This window comes from Vidua chalybeata, chromosome 2 (genome assembly GCF_026979565.1).
Source record: "Vidua chalybeata isolate OUT-0048 chromosome 2, bVidCha1 merged haplotype, whole genome shotgun sequence".
Lineage (NCBI taxonomy): Eukaryota > Metazoa > Chordata > Aves > Passeriformes > Viduidae > Vidua > Vidua chalybeata.
The window spans coordinates 84,948,651-84,972,841 of NC_071531.1; the positions used below are offsets into that span (position 1 = coordinate 84,948,651).

Genomic DNA, 24,191 nt, shown 5'->3' on the forward strand with positions numbered 1-24,191 from the left:
GTAAAAATCCCCCTCTCATTAAACATCAGTGTTGTGTTCTTGGAGTGTCCTCAAGACACAAGTATTAGACTTAGTTCCCAACTGAAGAGAAGTACTAAGAATATCCAAAGTATTGCACAAGTGTCTAGCATAAGGAAGTTGTGACTGAACAGTGTTGGTATGAATAGCTATGAAGTTGATAGAACATACAGACTTTTCAGTAGCTCTTGCCTCACAGTGTTAAAAGAAAGTGGGGATTTTGTTGCATTTGATTAAGGGGATTTCTCAGTGCTTTCTAGAATGGGAAAGTAAATTGTGCATTTTTCTCATGGAAATATTCATGAGTAAGAGAACGGCACTGAAAAATTTCAGTGCCTTATGTAACCGCAGAGGAATGCGGCAATGCATGGGCTAAATGTTGACATATTCTCCTGATGTCCTTTCCCTGGAGATTGTGGGAAGAAATTAGCTTCCCTGAAATTAAGAGCAAAGCATAGAGCCTAAGGTAAAAAAGTAATGTGGGATTTTAGGGGTAGGGAGTTGGTAGAGAGTTGTTTGTTTTAGTTGCTTATTATTGTTCCATGAGTAGCAAGTTGGCATAAGAATATGCTCTGATGAAGCTGGCAAATAAAGGGGATAAAGAATTTATTGAGAGCAACAATGAAAGACTGTGTCAATATAGAACAGTGGCCCTAGAGCTGCAAAATCTCTGGCACTGGGCACTGGATTCTCTATTCCCTTGTGGTGTTTTCCTGTGGATTCTTTAAAAAAGCATTGTGGCAAGTGGCCAGCATTAGTTCCATCAGCCCTTGCAGATAGTCTTTGTGCCAGCCTGCCCTGTGTTTTGCCAAATTAAATTCTTCTGCTGAGTTTGGGTAAAATGTGGTCACTCATAAGAGGAGAGAATTTTTTTTCTTCCTTCTGTTTGTTTTTTTAGTTAATATGATCCGGAAACTAACTCAGCTGAGAAGTAAAGAATAATAAGTGTGTGTAAATAATTTCATCAAATAGACTTCTAAAAATAGAAATACCATGGAAAATATTCTGTGCAAAGGAAGGACTCCAGGAAAGCCATGAAACTAAAGAATCAGAAGCTGCATCAGCTGACTCTACAGATCTTTTTGTCAGTGTTTAGAAGGCATGTTAACATGCACTGTAAATTGCCCTCTTACTATAGGTGATCTGGACATGTTATGGCAGTGATGTTTTATTAAATTGGGATTACCTTTTCTGGCAGCAAACCCCAGAATTCTTTTCATATGCAATTGAAAGAACTAATTGCATTACTGGCATAGGTGCTAGCATTCCCAGGCTCAGGATTGCTGCTTTGGGCTGATTTGTAAGACATTTTCAGGTCCCTTTATCTGTGCCAACCTGCTACTATATATGTTATGAGCAGGAAGATTTTTCTAAATGTGATAATTACATAAAACCATTGATAATAATTTATTTTTCATTTTAAATTATTAGTGAGCAATGAAGAGTGGAAAGGCAAAAATTGTAAAGAAAGATGCCTTTCTCTGAATTAGGACCTACTACTGTGAAGCTGGGAGTTTTAATGAGAAAGCCCTTAAGCCAGGAAGAAATTTGAAATATAGTAGTCATATATGCAATCTTGTATGATCACTACTTTTAACTGCTTAATCATTCATATTGCCTAAACATAATTGTACTTCCAACTTCTGTATTTACAGTCTATGGTGTGGAAAAAGATATCCCACTGTGGCGTGTTCTACTTACAATCAAATTGACTGTAGCAAACACAGAAGCTGTTGAAGTTCAGTGCTTCTCAGTGGGGTGTTCTTGTTCCTCCAGCTTATTTCTGGCTGTTGATATAGCTCGAATCCTTGAAGCTCATTCCCTCATAAAATAACAAAGCCGAGGAAGTTCCCTGTTCATCTTCACTGTAGAAGAGGATGTCATGAACTATTTAAGGAGACATGTATCTCACAAGCATTTTCCTGAATAAATAGTGTTTTACAGATTTATATTTGTAATACTGAAAGCCCTTTTTTCACTTTTATGAATTTTTAAATGCTTCCTTGCTTCTGTCATTTAGTGTGGTAAGAATACTGCAAATCATGCTCATAGCTGCTATTTCATAATAATAATAATGTCTCTCATATAAAAACTACTTTTTTAAAGTGTTTAGATAACTTAGTCCGAACAATTCTGTATAGCATGAGAGCTGTTTAAGAAATAAATCAAGAAAATATATCTATTTGTAACGCAATTAAAAAATAACCATAATAATGACTCATTTTCAGGTATTGAGAAGTAGAAGTCAACAAACTAGATAAATGTTTCCCTGCATTTTTGCATGCTGTTTTATCAAGTACTCTGGCAATACTGTTCAATTTCTACTGTGTTTTATTCACATATTACAATGCCTTAATGCTGAGTTTTGCTGAAATAGTTTGGGTTTTAATAAACTTGTATGTCAGTGCATGACCAAATGAAGTATCTCATCAAGCAGAGCACCACAATGCATCTAGTCATATCTGGTGGTGGACTCATAGTGCCCCAAAGGTTTGAAGCACCAAAGGCGACTGTACATGGTCTCCTTTCCAGTCTTTGGCTGTCCTGAAATTCAGCTGACTGAAGGATTGCCTGTGCTATCCTGCTAGGTCAATCATCACCCCTTTGCTTCTGCTGTCTTTGAAGCCATGGAATAATAACTAGCTTTGTGTCTGATAGCCAGATATGTTGCTGTTACTGTATTAGCCAGAGTGTCTGTTGTTTGAAGTCCCATTTACTGCATTCCAGCTGGTGCTCAGGAGTTCATTTAGGCATGTTTAATCTTCTCACTAGGTTTCAACTGTGTTTTTCTTTATTAACACAGTGAATAATACCAAGCTTTCCCAGGATGATTGACATCAGTCAGAAAGAACATTGGTTATTGGAACTTCATTTGTTAATGAAGTCATCTTTGTAAGCAAACAAGTGGAAAGACTTTGGCTTTGATGTATTTGCTGAGAACACTTTCTTGCAGGCTGCTACTAGAGTAAGGATATGAGTCCTCTGCAAATGCTGCAAAGTTTCTGCTTTTGGAGATTGATTGATCCTTATCAAAAGTTTGGACTTTCTGCTGTTCTTCCAGACTGGCAAAACCAAACAAAAGACAACCTTCCTAGACCACTAAAAAAATTAATTGTGCTTACCAACTTGTGGAAATCTTTTAAAGTGTCCTTATCTGTAGGACTTTGTCCTTGTTGTGACAGGCTGTGCCATGCCAAAGCATACACTTGTTTTTTCATCCTTTGAGAAATAGCATCGGTTATTTCATCACATTGTTGCAATGTAGTGTTCTCTCCTCCTCCTCAAGACTCTAAATAAGAAATTATTTTATGATCTGTTTAACAAATCTAGGACAAGAAAGTGGAAGAACAATTCTGGTGATACAAAGGGTCTGAATCATAGTTTTATTGTCCAATATTCAGCTGTAAGGCCCTGATACCTAAAATAAGTTAATATATTACATACTAAAATAAGTTAATATATTACATACTTCATATTACATACTTGTCTTTGGCAATTTCAAAGAAAGTGAGTCTTAAATAAACCTGCCTTCTAGAATAATCCAGAGGATTTTTTAAATTGAAAAATATGTGTTAAGTAGATTAATCAAATATATAAAACTTCAGGGAGAAGTACAATAGAGTAGAGCATTTCATGATTCCTTGGTCACTTTCCTGAATGGATGATGACTTTTATTATTCTTTCATTAACATTATGGTACTGATGGTTGGTATTGTATGTATCCATTTGCAATACTGTAATACATATACAAAGTTATATTACTTTGTTGTGGTTAAGCTTTGTTGTCGTTATCCTTTTATTATTTCCGGACACAGCGTGGTAGTTTCTTTAGTACTTCCTCTGTCAGCTCCACAAAAAAAAATCTTGTTGGCCCATTGACTTGCTGCAGCCCTGACTAAAACAGGCAACTCTGTCACAGTATCTCCTTGCACTGACAGTATGTAGTGTGTAGATGGCTACTCTTGACTATGTGCCTCGCTGCAAAATGGAACTGAGTCCTTCTTTGGAATTGGAGAAAGCAGGGAACAAATGGTAGAGGTGAGTACTCTCAGAAAATACATATTAAACCTCTGGCAAAGGAGGGTTATCAGGTTGCTTTTTCCTTCTTTTGCTGGCACCCAGAGAGATTACTTCATTTGAGTGCCTGCAGAAGAGCAGGGCCAACAACATTTGTGAGCTCATTGAGGCTTTCGAGTGGCCATCCTTCCCTGGGTGATAGATTTGTACTGCCAGTCAATAAAGCTGGTGAGCTTTTTATAGTAACTTAGGAGATCAGTTTTCTCTGCTTGAAGGAAAATTTCTGCCCTGAGCTAAGTGAATGTCCTAGTTCATGTGGATTCAATGAAAAGAGGGACATGACTTTGCAATGTACTTGCTGAGTAAGAGTAATGCTGAATAATGCCACAGATTCTAAAAAGGTGATTTGTGTGGTGATTACCTTCCTTCTGGAGTCAGCAGCATGCATTGAGGACTCTCAGTGACATTAAGACTTTGGGATATACAGGGATAAATGACATCTTGTAAAACTGGGCAAGGTCTCTGCTCTATCTGCTATTTTCATTTTTTTTGTCCATCATTTGCCTCTTCTTGATTGGACATAGTTGCTCTTAAATCCATTTTAATTCAATTTTGAATCTTGGTATCTTTTAGAAAAGATATGCTTACTGCACAGCTGCTCCTTTCTGTGACTGGGTTTATAATTTTATAATAATTTAAAGTGATGATGCTCCTAAGAAGGTAATAAATACAACCAAGTAGCACCACTTGGTCCAGTGTTGGTGATTCAACTGCAATATCAGAGTTTTAGAGAGTAACTCCTATTTCAGCCTTTAGGAAGCTGTCCAAGTCAGCTGGAATTTTCTGTAGAATAATATTTTTTTATCTTTTCAGGTTAGATTAACTTTGTACAGAACTATAAATGGGTGTTACAGGAAACATCTGACCCTGGAACTTCATTTTATTCTTTGCTACATTGAACAGTTTTAATCTCATTATGGTTTTGTCTAATACTCTCAAGGTATTAGAAAAGACCTCATTTAGAGGCAGATATCTCCAAATGGTATCTTGCTGCATGACTTTCTCAAGTTATGTCATAAACTCCTTAATTCTTCATACCCACTATTTCTGAACTAGGTTAATCATACCTCCTTCAGGTTCGAAATGTATAAGCTGTGTCTGATTTGCTGACACAGTGAAAGAAAGATTGGCATCATATATCAATAATCCAGGATATGAAATGGAGACTCCACCTTTGGTATTTTTAACATTTATTTTCCTTTACTTTGACATTTGTTCCACCAAATCCTGCATATGTGGAAGAAGGATAGGGGAGAGCCCATGCTCCCTCATTTCCTTTCACATTCACAGAGATGCTGTTCATCATGGGCAGTTATTAGATTGTCCAAAGGAAATAAATCTGCATGCCTATTAGCAAGAATTAATTTTTACATTCCAGTGTACTTTCAATATAGAAACTTTTTCATTAAATTACATTAAGGCCATGTAATTCCTTTTGGCATCAGTTGCCATACAACAATTTTGTAGAAGGGTTTGGGACTCAGTGTAGTAACTGGGTGAAAGAGTGAATAATAAAACTGTGTTTCTTCCCTTTAAACTTAAAATATACTACTGTGACAAATTCAAGTTTAGATCTTTCTAACAAATGTAAAACAATCATTTACTTAACTATGAAAGAGGCTGTATTTGCATAAAACACAGTCCTTCATCTTATAAAAATTATTTTGTTTTCATCTATACAAACAGTAGGAAGCACTTCTTGTTTAGCATTCAATTTGGTAATACACTTAATATAATCTTCATGTTCAGCACAGTAGGAAATGCACAGTAAGGATGCAGTAAATCTGGGTAGCATTCTTTCCTGTTTTCCATGTGCTTTATCAGAAAGATACAGAATTTGTTTACCCAGCTCTTTACATCTTAGTTATTTATCAGATATGCATACAGAATTCCCTACTAATAGAAGAAAAAAATCTGTTCATGTCTGTATTGTCTAAAGATGGTGGATCTCTTTTTGGACTGATGTACTCTATAGCTACCTATAAAAATACAAGACGAACATGGAGTTAAATTCTGGGTTAGGCATTGAGTAAATTCTGGGCAGTGTAAAATCTAGGAAGGGATTCTCTTGCTTGATAGTGATTACCTTTAATTAAAAATTTTAAAAGAACAGTCATCTTATTTTGTGGATTTTTGTTTGGAGGTGTTTAAAATCTTTATTTCAATAATTTTTCAATTCTTATTTCATTTAGGATAATGGAATGGTTCTTACTGTTGGAGATCATTCAAATTTAATCATGCTTTGTGTGTATGGGAGTTGTTTGTGTGTTGATTTATGATATTAGGCAAATTTGTATATTTATATGTTAGGTTTTATTCCTGCCTGGAAGAAGGTTAGCCCTCTTAGTTTTATGTCTAGCACTGAATGAATGAGTATTTATGGCTTTACAATAACAGAGGGTAAAGAAATCACAGAATCACAAAATGACTGAGGCTGGAAGGGACCCATTGAAGTCACCGGTCCAACTGCCTTGCTCAAGGAGGGCCAGTTGCCCAGGACCATGTCCAGACAGCTTTTCACTGTTCCCAAGGGTGGAGGCGGATATGTGATGCTTTTGGAAAATAATGCATGAGTTAACTTTCATTCATAACTTACCCTTACCATGAATTTCCCTTAGATTAAGCAGATGTTAGATTCTTAATTGTCAGTTTTCATGACATCAAAATAGATGCCATAGATACAGCACATAGATGCAGAAAATTGTTGTTGGTTTTCTGGGCTCATCTGGACTGGTGGTGGTTTTAAGACCAAACCTGTCGATTATCACATTCATTTCTCCATTTGCCATTAGTATTTCTAAAAAAAGAAAGTAAGATAACAGATTTATGTGGTTGATATTCTGTATTTTTTGTGTACAATTATTATGAAATTCTGCATTATAAAGTTTGGATTGCTTTGTGAAATTCACTGAAAATAGTGCTCATAATCCATGGATTACCATGTTGATTGGCAAGCACTTGTGGTTTGTTTGTTTTTTTTTTTCCAATTTCTTTTTAGAAAGGTTTTTAATTAAAACATTTTACAATGTGGTGTATCAGAATAATTATAATGTAATTATTTTGATAATGGTAATGAAAAAAACTGTCATGAGCTTTATTTTAATCTGCGAACTAATATTGCAGTACTTTAAGGAGTGATATATTAACATATGTAATTTATCACTAGACATCAATTTCTTATACTAACTTACGTTTTTCAAGATGTGTAAAAGTTCTTTAGTTGTCAATGTGACACATGTATTAATGTTAGAAATCTTGCATCAGCCTCTTTCATAGGTGTCTCGGATATCTCAGGTATTTGATTTTGAAAAGATGATGGTGATTTTAAAATGAGGTTAATGTCCAAAAAAGATACTAGAAAGAAATCTTTGTAAGCAGAAAAAATACTTAATGCAGAAATGCATGATGCCTTGCTCCAGTGAAGTTCTAGTGGAGTAATTCTGATTTGTTTTTTTTTTTCCTTGAATTCTAGATTTATCCATGGCAGTACAAAAATTTTCACAGTCTTTACAAGATTTTCAGTTTGAGTGTATTGGAGATGCTGAAACTGATGATGAAATTAATATTGGTAAGTATTCTCTTCGCATTGCTGGCAGTAACATTTTTATAGTTTCTTATAGCATGTTATCAGAAATACAGTGGGGGATTTCACAGTTGTTTTTTAATAGTTCATGTCACAAAAATAGAAAAATTTTGATAAATAGAAACCATGCAAGACTTTAAAAATGCATGTCAAAAAACTACGTCTTCTTGGCATACCTTGATTTATTGTAGTGGAAAGTATTCAACAATACTTTTGTCAACTGAGCCAACTGTGAATCCTCTAAATTCTGCTGCTACTTTTACGTTTCAGTCAGTTTTCAGTGGGTTACTGAAAGGTACACAAGTTCTCAATGATGTAACATAAGTCTGCAAAAAAACACCAAAGTGCATAGTAATACACAGGAAGTATTTAAAGGTCTAAAAAGAGGAATATGTTCATTACAACTTGTGTATTCCTAAGTATATAGTTGTCTGAACTTTTGCTAGGATAATTTATTAGCTGCTTATTGTTCTGTCTCTGTACACACCAGAAATTCTGCATTTGCAGAGCTGAACAGCTCAACTTGTCTTGAATGTAAACCTCTTTAATGTCATCAAAATACTCCTCCCGCAGCAGACTAATCCTGGAAATTTTTCCAGGGTTCAGAAATTCAGCCACCCTTTACTGCAAGACATTGCTGTAGTAGTGATGCTTTTACACAGTAGCACAGCAGCTGGAGTGCTAACCCCCACTGGTAAGAAATTTGGATTACAATCTATCTTCAGAAAGGCTAAATTCAGTATAATGAGTCTTACATACCACATGGCCCCCATGCATCTCCTAAAACATCTGAGAGGAAGTAAGATGGTTCTTAAAGAGTAGTGGCTTCTAAAAATAAATAATTTGGCAGTACAAGAGGGAATGTAGAACTTGTTGGTATTTTTTGAAGAAGTTCTATGTAATGCAGAGAGGAAACTCAGATTTAGTCTTTTCCAAGTGTATATATTATTATGGTCTATTTTCAAGTCTCCTCTCCCTTCAATGTTTTCCTGACTGAGTCATTGGACAGAAGGTCTGAACTGCTTGTTTTCACTTGCAAGGTTTGCCTCATCCTCACCCTACAACATTGTGGTAGTCAGAAAACTGTCATCAAAGATGACTGGTATTTGGTTAGTCTTCCACTAACTCCTGGCAGGGAGTGGGAGAGGAGGTTTAGTTTTACTGGCAATTAAAAGTAGGGGAGTGAAATCACTGAGCTGCTGCTACTCAAGTGTAAAACCACACGCATTCTTCAGGTGTCTCCACTTTGGAAACAGAAATGATGTGCATGTACTTTTTGTCATGCTACATATTATTTCTTGGCTGTTAAAAGTATATTGTATATGTATATTTTTAAACTAAATCTGCAGTATCTCAGTTATATGTCCTAGATTTAGTCAATAACTTTTTTAAAGACATACGGTTTTGCATTTAGAATCAGGTGACTGAGAACAAAGACAACATTCATTTTACTTGTAACCTAAATGTAGCAAAGAAAAGACATTTTATTGTTTGGACATTAAACAGGCATTTAAAACTGTTCAGAAAAAAAACACAGTTCATGACGCTTGACAGCTGATTTATTTCACTTGAAGCTTCAAAGAAGGGATTTCTAGCTTCCAAAGGACCAATTGCCTGATGGATTGTCGTGTACATCAAAGAAGCTTGTAAGAGTAAAAGGTAAACTGACAGGAATCAAATTCAAGTCTAACAGAGCTTGAATGATACTGTGTACTTATATAGGGTAAGGCTTAATTTTTGATCTCCCTAGAGCAGTGACCTAGAATTTATCCATGTCTTTAACATGCCCCAACAAGATAGATGTTTGCTTATCATCAAAGACAGCTTTGTATAGATGAATCCTGCTCTGTACCTCAATCTGCTTTCACCTCTTTTTTCTAAAACTGTCTACAACTGTGCAGGCCAGTGAGTTCTACTTCAGTCTGCAGTGATATTCTGACTTGATAACATTTGTAAGACCCTATAGATATGTGCATAGGGGCTTATTGTAAGGACTACATTTCTCTTTCAAGCTTAGCATTGAAAATCTACCGTAATACAGCTTAGCACTGGGAATTCACTCTGAACAAGACTTATTCTGTCAGGATGTGAGTATTTGAGTATTTTTTTAAAGGTTCACATTCTTTCAGCATTAAATATAAGTGATTTACGTGAATCTTTTTTCTTTTTTTTTTCTTACCAATAAAAAATATTTGGAATTTAATTGATAGCTCCATTAACATTTTTTGAGACAAAACTGGAGTTGAAGGTCTCTCTTTAGTAACTAAGCACAACTTTTTTTTTTTTTTTTTGCCTTTTTTTTTGCTTTCCAGTCTTGAGATCTAATAAGAGCAGTTTTATTTGCATTTCCTATAACCTGTGCATTTTTAGTCACTCTTTTAATATAACTTATTTCTTCCACTAAGCCCATTACATAAAATACGTAAGAAGTAATTTTAGTTAAGCTTCATGACACACTCCACATAAACACAGTTATGGTGGTGTTCTTCATACTTTGTTTAATCCATCTCATATTTAATCCAGTGATTTATTTGTTTGGGTTAGTTTGTTTTTTTAAATTCCTGTCTTTGATTTCCAATTTTGATGATTTATCATCTTTTATTTACAAGGATTTAATTTGTGCATAGAAGAGGTTCTTCTATGACAAAAAAATCTTGTCTGTGGCTGTATAATGCATTTTAGGTAGTTTTTCCATGTTGCTGCAAGTTAGCCAGATTTATCTTCATAGTCACTTTCAGATATACCATGCCTAGTTTCAAGTCATTTTATGCATGAGTTGTAAGGAATTTCTGTGACTTTCTTGGATAAGCAGACTGCCTTGTTCCTCAAATCATCTACAGCTCTTATGTTTTTGGTTGGTTTTTTAACTGTGAACATCAAAGGATTCAAGCTATAAAACCTTTTTCAGTTTTTAATATTTTTGCTAGCAAATTTGGTTTGGGAAACAGTGTTCCCCATCTTTACTGGTTTTTCTCATTAAAAAAATAAAACAAGCTTGCAACAATTGCTGGTTTTGTCTCTCCCTCTGGTTTGGAATGCTTGTGGAGCATGTGATCAGCAGCAATGCATGACTATTTGATGGCAGAACATGGTTATTAGCTCCAGTTGCATGTGATTCAGTGAAGCTATAACTGTGTTTTGTGCAACTGAAAAGTTTTGCAGAAGATTTTTGCATTTTCAATGCAAAAATAACAAGATGAGTGACAGTGAATTAATAACACTGAAACGCCACAGTAATGAAAGTTTTATGTAACTTGCCCTTAGTCTGAGAAGAGGGTGCTGCTTTCCTAATCTAACAACTGTGTTTTCCTCAGAAATAACAACACTTGATAACACTTTGATACTTGCTTTTTAGACATATCACCCTGCTCTCAGCCCTCTTTGTAAACGTTTTGCACAAAAATTAAATACTTAAGACTGACAGTAAAGGAGGTCAGTCATTTATCTTGCCTAGTGGGAGTTTTGTGTAAAATGGATGCATGATTCAAACCTTATAGGTAACATAGAACTTTACATGGATAGGACAGCTGCAAAAACTATGTTTTCAATTATTATCTATCTTTTTCCTCAGTATACACTGCAGGCATAAATTTTGCAAAGAGAAGGTTTGCCCAGCTCCTCCTAGTATTGTACAACTTGTGTCATCTGGATCTCTCCCTAGGAATTTCCCTGTTTTGATCCTCTTTTATTCTATGTGTGTTATCTGGTTTATGGCTGCTAAAGATGAAAATAATAAACATTATTAACTCAATGGAATTCTGTCTTATGCCTTTAACAAGTTTCTGTCTATTTTGTATTATGGTTAATTATATACCTGTGAGATCTAATATCTGCAGTATATGCTGAGATATATATATTTGCAGACCATGCTCTTCAGAATTTAAAAAAAATGACAAATAAATGCATTCTGATATTCTGGCATTTTAGTATCTGTGTTTTATTATCAAGTTTAGGAAAGTGCACTGAAAAGCATATGTCTTTCACTCTGTGACTGCTGGTCTTCTTCCCTGCAGAGAATTATATTATGACAGATGATTCAGGTAGCATCAGATGCTTGATTTAAGAATGTAATAGGATTATGATGATTTATGAAGTCATTATTAATTGAGCCACAAAGAATAGGTCAAAAGTTCTAAAATGTGGTATCCTTTCTTGTGGGCACTGAATTCTTCTCTTGCTGCTAGCAGCTGGGGATTGTGATCTTTGCTGACTTACACCTCAAGTCGTTCATGGGGTTATTAAATTGCTTGCAACCAAACATCTACAGAAATGTTAGGTCATACCTGGCAGTTATGTTGTTTACAGCAGTTAGTTTTGGATTGAACTTTGAAAAATGGACTCAAATGTACTAGAGAGAAAGAACTCAAAACCAAACAAACAAATGCAGAATGCTAATAGTAGTTGTTTGTTAGAGTCCATTGCTGTGTTTTCCTTTCTTGTTTTAGTTGAGCAGTGATGCCAGAAGGTCAGTCTTCTTTGTTTCTCATACTGGGCATCCACATGTACAATGCTTTTCAGTTAGCATTTGCTCTACCCTCTTGGAGAGCTTGTCAGAGGACAAGTATCAGTAATTCAAAGCAGCAAATAGATCTGTACTGGGAAATTTGTATATAAAACTACAGAAAAAAAAAGGAAAAAAAAAAAAAAAGATTATTCTTTTCCCCCCCATCTTTTGTAACAGTATAAAAATTTAATTGACTTTAAGAGGTACCAAATTCCATTTTTAATGGTGCATGCTGTGGATACAATGCTCTATTCAAATAAATAAATTTAAAACAACAAAAAAAACTGCATAGGAGCTTTATACATGCCTACAGTGTATAGAGACAAATCTTGACAATCAGTCTATGGACTTGGCTGTCTCCAGGTTAGGACATTGCCTTTTGGAGGTTCATCAGGAATCTGAGAAGGTAGATGTCAGATTACTCATGATTTCAAGCCAGTGTTGCTTGTGGTGTGTAATGGCTTCTTGAATTTGCTTGGCTCTTCCTGAATTATTTATTAAATTCAATCAAGCCACCTACAGTCTGAATCACTTGGATATCTTACAGGTCATCTCCTTAATTACTTGAGGTTAAGCTGTCATGTTCAAGAAAGTTCTTTTTGGGGTTAATATTCAACCTACTTTGCACTGAATTGCCATTTACAGCCAGGCTTCTGAATGGAATTACCAAATTCCAAGTAAGTCTAAAATTACTTCCAGCATCTCAGGTCTACTACTGCCTTATCCAAAGCAAAGAAAGAACAGGATCTCGCCACCACCTTGAGGGCAGAGTTCTGGGGGTGGATTTTTTTAGTGTAGGCATCATCCCAACAACTTTTCTAGTGCTTGAGTTTGTTGACCGTGTGGAACACATTAGAGTGTATTTACAAAAGGTGGTTTTATTTTAGATGGGTGGGGAAGGGTTGAGTCCTGAATTAGACCAGAAAACTATTTACAACAGAGAGTGAATTTGTATAGAAAGATTGTATGCTGCTTTTCCACAGTAATTACCTGCTTAGATTTGCCAGTTCTTTTTCCTCCAGCTGAAGGAATGAATTTTAAGATTTAACTTTTTAGATTACTTTCAAAGCAACTTTGCTTAAGGTACTCGTAAGATCACAGGACAGGGTTCTTTGGTATTTGTAGTGGATTATTTTTATCTACAGAAGTTCAATGGTAACAATTTATGGGAGGAACTCAGCACAATCAGGGTGTGAAATGCCTAAAGTGTTTGTTTCAAATCTGTTGATTCTGTTCCTACATTTTTTTTTAATCCCTGTTGCACATTTGACAATTAAAAAAAATGCCACCTCTTTCCAGAACTCTATTGTTTCTTGCCTTAAAGAAATTAATGATTTTATGCAAGTGCTGGGATCCTATCAAGGCTCCAAAACAACATTTGCCCCAGAAAGTGAAGGTTGCATTCTGTTAGTTGAGCCCAGAGCTCTTGTCCTTGCTTTGGAAGGGCAAATGAGGCTGACAAATCAGGAAACAAAATAATGGTGCAGTACATTTTTATCTGTTCAGGAGGAAAAGGTAACATAAGATCAACAACAGAGTCCTTGTTGTTTCTTTTTCTCTTGGATACCTATTAGAAGGTTGTTGGAATATGCATGCTTCATTCTCTGTTGACCTTAAGATGAGTGTTCAAATGAAAAAAAAACTGATTTGGGGTGACTGATGCAGTTACTGCCATCTTTGTTTGTCCTACCTTTCTTCTGTGTCAGGAGTAGCTGACAGTAGGAGCTCTCCTGAGTCCCTGCAGTTTGCATTCTGGTGTACTAACAGAAGCTAAAATTCATGTTAGTTCATTTTACTGTATTGGACTGCAGACTGTGGTGTCTCAGATACAGCTCTTAATGTGCACAGAAAGAGGTTGAGGCAGGCAATGGACAACAACAGATTTGTTGTCCTGGTGCATTCTGCTGAGGAGTTAAGATGAGTCAAAATTTGATCTGAACAGCTGAGTAGATGAATGGACAATTCCATGCCATTCACAGAATAATATGAAGTAACTTTTGTGTCTCTCATTGATATTTTGATCTCCTGGATTCTTGAAGGTGTATTCTACTTTATTGTCTTCATTCCAAGCCTTCAACATACCTCTTTTCCCTTCCTTTGTCACTTAACTTCGTTATTTCTAGATTTGGACATCCCAGTGGAAGCATGAATGCCTGTAGGGAGACAATCTGAGGACTAGAGTGTTGCTTTATAGACTTGTTTTGAAAATAATGAGTATGTACTGTTGATGCATATAATACACTTCTGGTAAAATGGCATAACATTTTAGAGTTGTCAGGCTAGCATACCTCTTGAGAAATAGGAACTCATTTTCAGAACAGACAGTCGTTTGATCAGCTCAGGTTTGAGCAAGTAAGATAAAGGATTTGTATTTACTGAAATCAAAATGCTTAGTAGGGTTTAGAGTTTTAAGCATAGGAACTTTTTGATCCCTTTGTAGGCATAAATTCAATTAAGCAATTATAGCAAACCTAACATCTCTTGAAGTATTTGGTGATATTTTTGCTAAACTCTTCCACTATTCAAGCAATAAATGCAAAAACTTTAAAAATCAGAAAAACAGTATTAATGATTCTCAGTTGCATTCTGAATATATTGCTTTTGCTTTTACTTCCCCTATTTCAGCACTCATAAAGAGCCAGATAAGATTTGTACAGCTGGGAAGACTAAAATATCAGGGTTTTTCCTTCATTTAAAGTATGGATGGGCCTCTGAAGAATTGGGGATTGGCAGGCCTGAAATTTAGTCATAATTACTTCTAATTCCTTTGTTTATGGAATGCTAAGATTTAATATTACTTTTGCAGCTTAACATTGCTACAAACAATGTTGTACATTGCACAGTGGTTGTTTCCTATGTTGTCTTGTTATTCAACTATTAAAAAAAAAAACTTGAGGTTGAAGTTCTTATCTTAGAACAAAAAATTTGTACTCAGTACATTTATATCACAACTCTTTCTACTGGGATGGGGGAGGGAGAGCAAGAGAGGACTGTAGTCTGATTGCATCAGAATCCATCTTTGAACTTAACTATTTCTGAATATTCCGTGTTTTTTAGAGCTGTTCTTCCTCTGACATGTGATAGGATATCAGTCAACTCTGGTGAAGCCAGATCTGTTCAAGTCAAAGGTTAATGGTCAATTTAGTTGAGGTAAAGATTAATTGAATGAAATTTACTTCTCTGGAATGCTGTTAGTTTCAATAGGGGCCAATTCAAGCTGCTATTTTTTCAAAGTAGGTCTCCAGCAGCACTTTAAGATCACTTTGTACCTGTTAGACAGAATTTGGTGTATTGAATATTATTCCCCACACCCTGCTGAGTTCTGCAGCTGTGGAGCTCAGCCCTACTGCTGTGCCTGTGGCTCCATCAGGTGAAAAGAAAGGCTGATTTCACTTTGACAGGTACGATAATGTAAAACCCCATTTTGTAGTGTGGCATAGAGATGCAGTATTTCTTAATGATCACTTAACTAAACCCTTATATCTTTATTCTATGAGAACATGGCAGAAATGGTGTATTTGTTGTGACATCCCAAAAGCCTCCACCCCTTCACAGAACTGTAGAAGGGGAGAGACAAGAAAAGAGTTAGTCATTTGTAGACAGGTTTTGATATAGTGCTCTGTGCGAGCACATGACTGCTTGAGTGATCCTTCTCATGTTGCTAAGAAAATGGAAGAAATTATTTAGATGATTTAAAATGTTTTTGCTGGCACTCGCAAGATGCCATATTTCAGAAGAGGTGCTGTAGACTAGTAGAGTCTAGAATGAGCTTTTTCTACCACATTTCTGCCATGTTGAATAATTCATGCTACACAAGATAGGTAAATTTTCCAAACTGAATGATGTATTTTCAATACCTGTACTGCTTTTATAAATAGAGTAGAACACTAACACAGGGTAGATATGCAGCTGTATTTTTAATAAAGTGTTAAAAGTGCAATTATTCTTTGGTGTGGGTTTGTTTTTGTTTTGTTTTTACAAACATGCTTGAGATAGCCATTATGAACATTAAAATTTTTTCAGGACTCTCTGAAGTGTTTTGCCCTTGCTTGATCTATTTAGAGTTTTCAACTTCTATTTACTTTGTGAGCTTCTGCGTGAGTAGGGCATGGCAATTTACTGATATTATGTCAAGGAATTGGATTTATTTAAAATGTGTGACATTGTATGTCTTTAGGTTATCTCTCTAAGTATTGTGTTTGACAAGTGCTGACAGTAAATCTGGGAATGCTAGATAACCTGACTTTCTTGCAAATCTTCTTAGTTTGTATATAAACATGTAGCTTTCTGTGTATGGCTCTGTTGAAAAGTAGTGGAGTGGAAAGTGTAAATGTATTGGCTGAAATAATTGTTTTAACTTTTATACAAGGCTTGTATTTGTATGTTTAAATATTTGTGAAATGATAGCTTCTTTTTATAGCAAAGAATTCTCAAATATGACACTGTTTGTAACTGGATTTAGATGGTTACCCTGACAGAGGTTTGTTTCTGAAAAGGGAAAGGATTTTTACTTCTAATAGCAGCCCTGCACTTTATGCTTTGCATAAGTTTAGGAAAAAACTTCAGAAAATACCTTGCTATATTTGCTCATTAAGTTTTGCAAAGTGAAAATACTCAAGTTAAAATTGCCTCATATGGTATGTACATGTTATACTGTTCTGCCAAGCACATATTGCAGAGCTTTGGGCTTCAGTTAAGCTCAGATCTTGATTTGGTGCCTTTTATGGTTCTCATATTGGCCTGCAGCGTGAGGCACGTGTGTGTGATGCTCAGGCAGGAGGTTCCATTCTTGCTGTGGGATCGCTGGCCTCTTCTGCTGGTTTGTCTCACCTTTGTAGTGTGACAAAACCCAAATGCTTGGGCCTGGTATATGGCCTGCAATTGAAGGGCTTTGAAACTTTGTGGGGAACATTGCCTAGAAATATACAGGGATCAAATGCTATAAACCAGGGCAGGTCAAAGGGGAGACTGTTGCTGAATATCTGATAGTTTCATTGCTGGTTTTGTTTTCATGGGGAATTTGCAGCACTTTCTACCATCTCTCTGTCCTAATACTGTGAAGAGCCAAAATGTTCCTAATTATGATGTGGAGAAAAAAATTACCACTGAATTTGCTCTTGAGTTTGCAATGCCTTAACTCAAATGAAAGAAAGAGAAGCCTTGGGGTTTCTTTACTTTTAGTTACATGTATTTGAATAGCTGTGCCCTGCTTGCCAGCATGTAGTGGAAAATGTGATCATATTTGGAGAACAATACATATACCTTGAAACATAAATTTGGGCATAAAAGGCTTAATTTGTCATTTTTCTTGCTTATTCATTTGTGTAATTTCTTTGCAGAAGCTTTAAAACAGTCATTTTTCACCTCTGTCTCTTTGCTGTTGTCATACTTTTTCTTTCTTATCTATAATTAATTTTTTGGGGCAAATTTGGATTTCCTTATGTGAGGTATTGTCAGTATTTGAAAAATATTATTTTCAATAATTTCACTTATTTTCAATAATTTAAAAGAAATTGGCAAAATACCTTTCCACACAATTCAAGGACGGAATTGCCACAGGAAACAAAGTTACCACTGAAACTTGTGCTCTTTAGGAGATACTTCAAAATCTGAAAGATCGTGGTAGTATTTGATAAAAAAAAAGCATTGGATTAAGTCCTTGCAGACTAATTATGGAGCAAATAGTAAGAATGTTCACTTATTGAGTCTGAAATAACTTCACATTGTTCTGCTCTAAGATTGTCTTGATTCTATCACAAGAACAGTACAGACCAGACAGGGTTGTCTGTATTTTAGTGTGCCTTCCCATGATGGAAATCTTCAAGGAAATTTGTAGTTATTTGGATTGTAAATTTAAACCACTGTCTTCTGTCAGAAATCATTGTCATGTTGAGAGTGTATTTCCATGCTGTGGTATGCTGATGTAATCTTTAAGCCTCTACACTTGAATTTTTGTTTCATCCTATGTCTTTTGCTGCAAGAAGTGTATTTCATTGTATTATAGGAAGGTTCAAATAGCTTTTTTTACTGTTCTTGAGGCTGTGGTAAATATAAACACAGACAACAGGAATGCATAAGGTCCTTATTACAGATCCACAAAACCTGACAGCTAGATTAGGAAGGTAAGAGAAACCAAGAGGATAAGGCAGCACTTACAATAATAATTTTACAAATTAAAAATGAGATTGAAACCCCATGAAAAAAATGAACCATTATCTTGATATTCTAACTTTTTTTTCACAATGGAACCTTCTAGCATAATTAATCTCTTGACACCAACACTCGGCTTAAAGCATATCTGACATGCTGCAAGCTTGCAAACTGGAATTTACATAAATGCTTAACTAATTTTTCTTAAGCCTTAACAAAAGAGAGCAGTTCCTGCATTTCCTCTATTGTCCTAGGAATGATAATCAGAAGGGGACAAAATAACTTAAGATAAACATTGATTTCAAATTCTGTACTTCTCTCATATTTTGTGGTCTTTTCTGCCTTCCCAGTAAATACAACTTATGTACAGAGCTCAGTCTTCCAAGCAGAAGTTTCTCCAAAAATGCTGCCATTTGGAAAGTGAGGAAAGATGACCTAGGGTAGAAATAGGGGAAGAAATAACAGTAGGTAAAGAAAATAGAAAACCTGAGCAATAATTGGAAATCAGACATATCAGACATATGTCTTCTTGTCCAAATATAACTTTTATGAAAATGTATTTTAAAAATAAAACCAACACCTGTTTTCTGTAGGAAAGTGTTGCAGTCATCCTGCACTACTGTTTTTTAAATTGTTACAAATGTGCTCCAGCCCAGTCAACATTAGTTCTAAAATGCTTTGACACCAATACTCTGCTTAAAGTTCAAGGACATTTCACATTTTTCACAATTTGCATAAATTATTCATTATTTCTGTTTGTAGACTAAGGTGTTGATCCTTCAGCTTGTTCCCATTGGGCTTAAATGCAATTCCCTTTAAAGCTCTAGGTAATTGTAAACTTTTTATGTTTTATAGGCTTAATTCAGTAGGAAAAATAGTGGAGAAAAAGTATCATTAACAAATCAGTCCAGGTCATGACAGTGGTAAAGGAAACCTCTAAGGTATAAAAAAAGGCTCCATTTAAATTCATAGCCAACATATTGAAAGACCAAGATAATGACATGCTTTGGGACTCTTTTTTCGAGACAGTTGTCTTCTGCATTCCATTTTGTAATGTGAAAACTTGCCATAGTGGTGATATTTTGAGACATCCAATTTAATTACCTACTGATAGATATTACAGATCCTCTGTGGCTTTAACGACATCCGCAACTCTTGTTAAGTAGAAATTACTGAGAAAGCAGATTATTGTCTATTCATACCTGTTGTGGCCTGTCAGTGTTACTCTGAAATGTTTGTTTTTCTGTCTGAAAGGAAGTCTTCTGTGGCCAGTCTTGTCCTACCTACTGTACCTCCCCATCACCACCACCTCACATACTTTTTCAATAGGCCTTAAAGCCATAGAAAGAAGGATGGAAATTTTATTTGCTGTTGTGATTTTTTGAAAAACTACTTGTTGTGGCTGCAATCAATACTCATCATTAAAAGCTCTGGAAATAAAAATGTTAACTAACAACTATTTAGTAATACATTTACTGTAATTTTAGATTTGGAAAAGAAAGCCAGCCTTCATGGATCTTATATTTATTCTGCTTTCTCATGGAAGTTTAGTAAAGTGTTAATCCATAGAAAATTTCCTTATGGCCCATTGGTCTATCTTGAATTCTGTTTCAGTGATGTATTATTTACAGGGAAAAACTCCCCTCTAGACTTTAGCTACAGTTTGTGCTCAAGCATGAATTCAGACGGGCTATAGCCAGTCTGTGCTAGGTATAACCAGTTCTGGAAGATGCACTTGACTGACCTTCCTGCCAAAGAGTACTGAGAGCAATGTACTGCACAGTCCTGACAGTTCCTCAGTCAGATCAGGAAGACATAAGGAAATCTCTGACAGTCTTGCTCAATTTTGCCTTTCATACAGCAAGGTGTCATAAGAATGTGTGACGTATATCTGTATGTATTATTTTTTCCATGCTAGCATTGACATATCTGAAGATGGTGGTGGTATCTGCTCATAATGAAAACAAATCTTGTTTTGTGTGCTTTAGAGTATGTAAAAAATGTCTATGCATTGTTTAAGACTGAATGTATAAGTGGAAATTAAAGCAACAGTTCACAGAAAAGAACATTCAGTTATATTGTCTTCCGCTTTAGCTTCTAATTTCTGTCTTGGGTTGAACATTACCTTCCAAAATTTGCTTTATATCTTTCAATTCAGTATTAGTCATGCAAAACTATTATATGTGTCATACACTTTGTCAGCCTTTTGTCATTAAATGTAGATGATGTCATATCTGTTGTGTGTGACATTTAGTGGTACAGTGTAACACTGTACTCTTAAATATTAAGCTAAGGTTGATAGAGTAGCTTCAGTAATTTCCACAGACATGCTATTTTAAGGTGATACATTCTCTACACAAGTATATAGCAAAAACTTCACAAGATTTATTATGTGCATTTTTTTTTCCTATGAACAGCTGGGTTGATTTCAATGCAGTAAACCAGATTCTACATCAAACTTCACTTCCTTTTTAATTATGTGAGTGTAGTTCTTTGTGGAGCTGTACCATGTGTTTGAAATTACAGGGATATTGGAGAAAAAAGAGGACGTTGTTGATCTATACCATTAATGTTTAAGCCATCGGTAGTGTTAGTTTGTTTCTTTATGAAGCAAATTAATTAAAAGACTTTTCAATTAAAAGTAAAGAGGGTAGCTTTTTTTTTTTTGGTAAATAAAATAATGGGAGCCCTTTCTCCTGAACAAGGGAAATTTTGCAGCTCATTGTTGTTGAGTTGGGAACACTCCAGAGAGAGCAGCTGGCAACCTGTTTTGATTGTGATGAATGAGACCACAAGTGTACATCTGGGTACACATTCAATTGTTTTTGTGTATTGGGCATTGCTTTTCCCAGGCATCATTTCCATCATGATACCAAATGTATCTTACAAGTCCTTTTGAGTAGCCCTTAAATAAAAAGCAGACTGTAAAACTGTTGGGATTTTTAAGTTAATATTGCCTAATAACTTAGAATAAAATATTGAGTCAGCACTTCATTTTCTTTTAAATAGGTCACCAATTACAATAATTCTTTATGAAAATAACCAAAAATATCTTTATATTTAATATGTTAGGCTGCAAATTGTACTTCATATTACTGGTTTGTTTTCAGAATCTATTTCTTATCAGCACATTCCCATGACATTTCCTCTTGCAAAATACTTGACTTCTTCCTCCCACCCCTTTTTTATTTACAAAGTTCATTTTTAATTCTTCTGTATCTATTCTGATTAAAAAGAAGTATATTTTTAAAAATGTTGTAGCATTACTAAGATTGTCAGGCTGGTGTGTAATGCCTGAGTGTCCTGACAGACAGTGGGCTGCATCTGACACAGATGGGTCTGATTTCTAAATCTTGTGGTTTTCAACTACACAAAAGCACCTCAAATTATTATTGTTGAAATATCTCTTTGTTTCCTGTTGAGAGCTGTGAATCCAGAATTAGATGTCTGTATCCTGTGCCCAGGCTTTGTGCTGAGATCCTGATGAGGGTAGTACTTGTGGAAAGGAAGGACATCTCTGCCTAGATCTCCAAGGTGCCCAGTGCCCTGTGGGTGAATTGCCTGGGAGGCCTCATCCCCCTCATTGACCTCTGCCCTCAGCATCCCTCTGTCTGCCCAGCCCCAAACTGAGGTGAGGCAGAGCTGCTCTCTCCAACAAGAGGGCTCTGTGGGAGAAGTAGGGAGAAAGGAAAAGGATACGCTGGGAAAAGAGGAGCAAGGCCTCTCTTCCTTTCCCTTCCCTCTCCCACTGCAGCTTCCAGCACAGCCAAAGTTCTCTAGAGACAGACCCTGGCTTTTAATGAGGCCACACTGAGTGGGAGTTGTATGGGAAGAAGGGTGTAGTAACATGAAAGACAGTACTGCAGTATTCAGGGCTATTGTAGGAGAGCTGGCGTGGGTAAAGCCTTTCTTGATCCGATGGGGTCACCAGAGATGTCCATGTTGCAGAACTCTGCACTGGGTGTGCATCCTTCATTATGCTCTGAATAACACAATGCACAAGTTCTCCCTGTGCACCTCCTGAGCTGGGGAAGGACATCCCATGGCTGGATGTAGGGGTGGGTGTGGATGTTGGACAGCGAGCAAAAGAGGTGTAGTCAGTTTTGATGCAAAGGTGTCTCTGCAATCAAAGTCTCATAAAATCAGGGGGCTGGTTTGTCTTAGAGCTGCTAAGAGTGTAGGTTCTGTGTTCTTAGTGAAACTGACCTTTGTAATTCCCCCAAAGGTGAGCCAATGAGGAGGAAAAGATGGAGATAGTTTCTTAGTAGGCTGAGGCACTGCACAGGTGACAGACTAGTATCTTTGTATTAGTGTTAAATACTGAGGAAAATATTGATTTGCACACTTACGGAACATATTTTATATGCTTTTTTCCTGTGGCTGACCTGAATTTATTTAAATCCTAAGCAAATGTTTCAACTTTGAAACAAAAACTTCTCTGGTTTTGCCTTGAAATTCGAAGGATGAATCAAAAGCTTCTCATACTGGTTTTTGTTTCGGGTTTCTTTTACACTCCCCTTCTTCCTCCCCCCCACCCGTCCACATCCTCATAGTTTAGCCATGTCTGTCTAGCTAATTGTTTATTTAGAGTTTAGCGTTTCATATTGGGTACTTAGATATTCTTGAGTGTAACGCTCTACAGATTCCTAATCGGGTATAACCAATCAGTTTATCATCCTATTTCTTTACCTGGTTTTTTTTGGGGTTTTTTTTTTTTTTTCATGGGATATTATGAGCTGACTAAGAGATTGGGTTAATTCAGTGGATATCAAACTGCAAATCTTGATATCGACATAACTGGCAAAAACTTCTGACACTTGTGTTCTCAGGGAAAAATACTAAAGGAAAACATTCAAGCCCCAAGTAGATGGACGTTTAACTTACCAGGTGTATTTGGACTAAACCAAGAACTAATAATGGGAAAAAAAGAATTGTCAGCAAACAACAACTTAGAGGTCAAGATACGCAAGCATAGCATCATAGTTACAAAAAAAAAATTAGCTATGTAATTTCTTGCAGAAGAAATTGGAACAGCAAAGTGTTCTTCAACTGAAAAAGTTAAGAGAGAGAAAGGAGAATGCAAGGGTGACCTCTGCAAGGTCCAGATGGTATAAAGAATAGAAATTATTTGGAAATGGTCCAAAATCTAAGTAGCAGTTTATGAATGCAGACACGGCAGCTAAGGCAAACCAGATACTAGTTCCTTCTTAAAGGATCTATTCCATTACTTTCTAGAAAATGTGCCTATTTCCCTAAATCTTTTAGGGATATTGAGAAGGGATAAAGCCATATTATTGGAGACCAACACAAAAAATATTTAAGAAGATGAAAAAATAATAAGAGGTGGAGTTCTATTAGCATACTGTCAGTACTATATGTTGATTAACTGTGAAGAATTTTTCAATCCTGTTCTTTTGAGAAAATCTGAGTTTTGTTTCCATGTTTGTTTTTAACGCTTTCAAAATGATAGAGATTGCCTCAAATTTATTGTGAGAAACTGTATTATTTAACAATCTGTATTCTGAGTTCAGAGCTTTAAACCACAAAGTGTAGTATCCTCTCATTGGCAGCAATTACTACAAATTGCATCAGGAGAAAGTAAAAACAGATACTTAGCTCTCTTCACATGATTGGTCTCCGGGATTGTCATCTATGGACTGTGATGCTGAATCTGAGTAACCCCTATGCCCTTGAGAAAGTAATACAAATGGAAGGAAGTATTTTTCTAGAAAGGTTTGTACCACTTGCTTACATGAGAAGTGTTAGGAGTTTTCAGAATGTTTTCCTCTTTCTTGCCCTCTTTTAGGGGTTAATTCTTAGGTATTATGTTTCCATTGACTCTGCTTCAGCCCTTTTGAC

The 24,191-nt window shown here is 35.9% G+C and overlaps 1 protein-coding gene across 2 annotated transcripts in view; it reads left to right on the plus strand.

The window, feature by feature from the left end:
• Window positions 1-24,191, plus strand: part of ARHGAP42 (Rho GTPase activating protein 42) — a 142,308-nt gene that overhangs the window by 23,465 nt on the left and 94,652 nt on the right. For both annotated transcript variants that reach the window (XM_053935227.1, XM_053935228.1), the window contains exon 2: window positions 7,568-7,663. In XM_053935227.1, coding sequence (XP_053791202.1) covers window positions 7,568-7,663 — 96 coding nt within the window. The remainder of the gene's footprint in view (window positions 1-7,567; window positions 7,664-24,191) is intronic.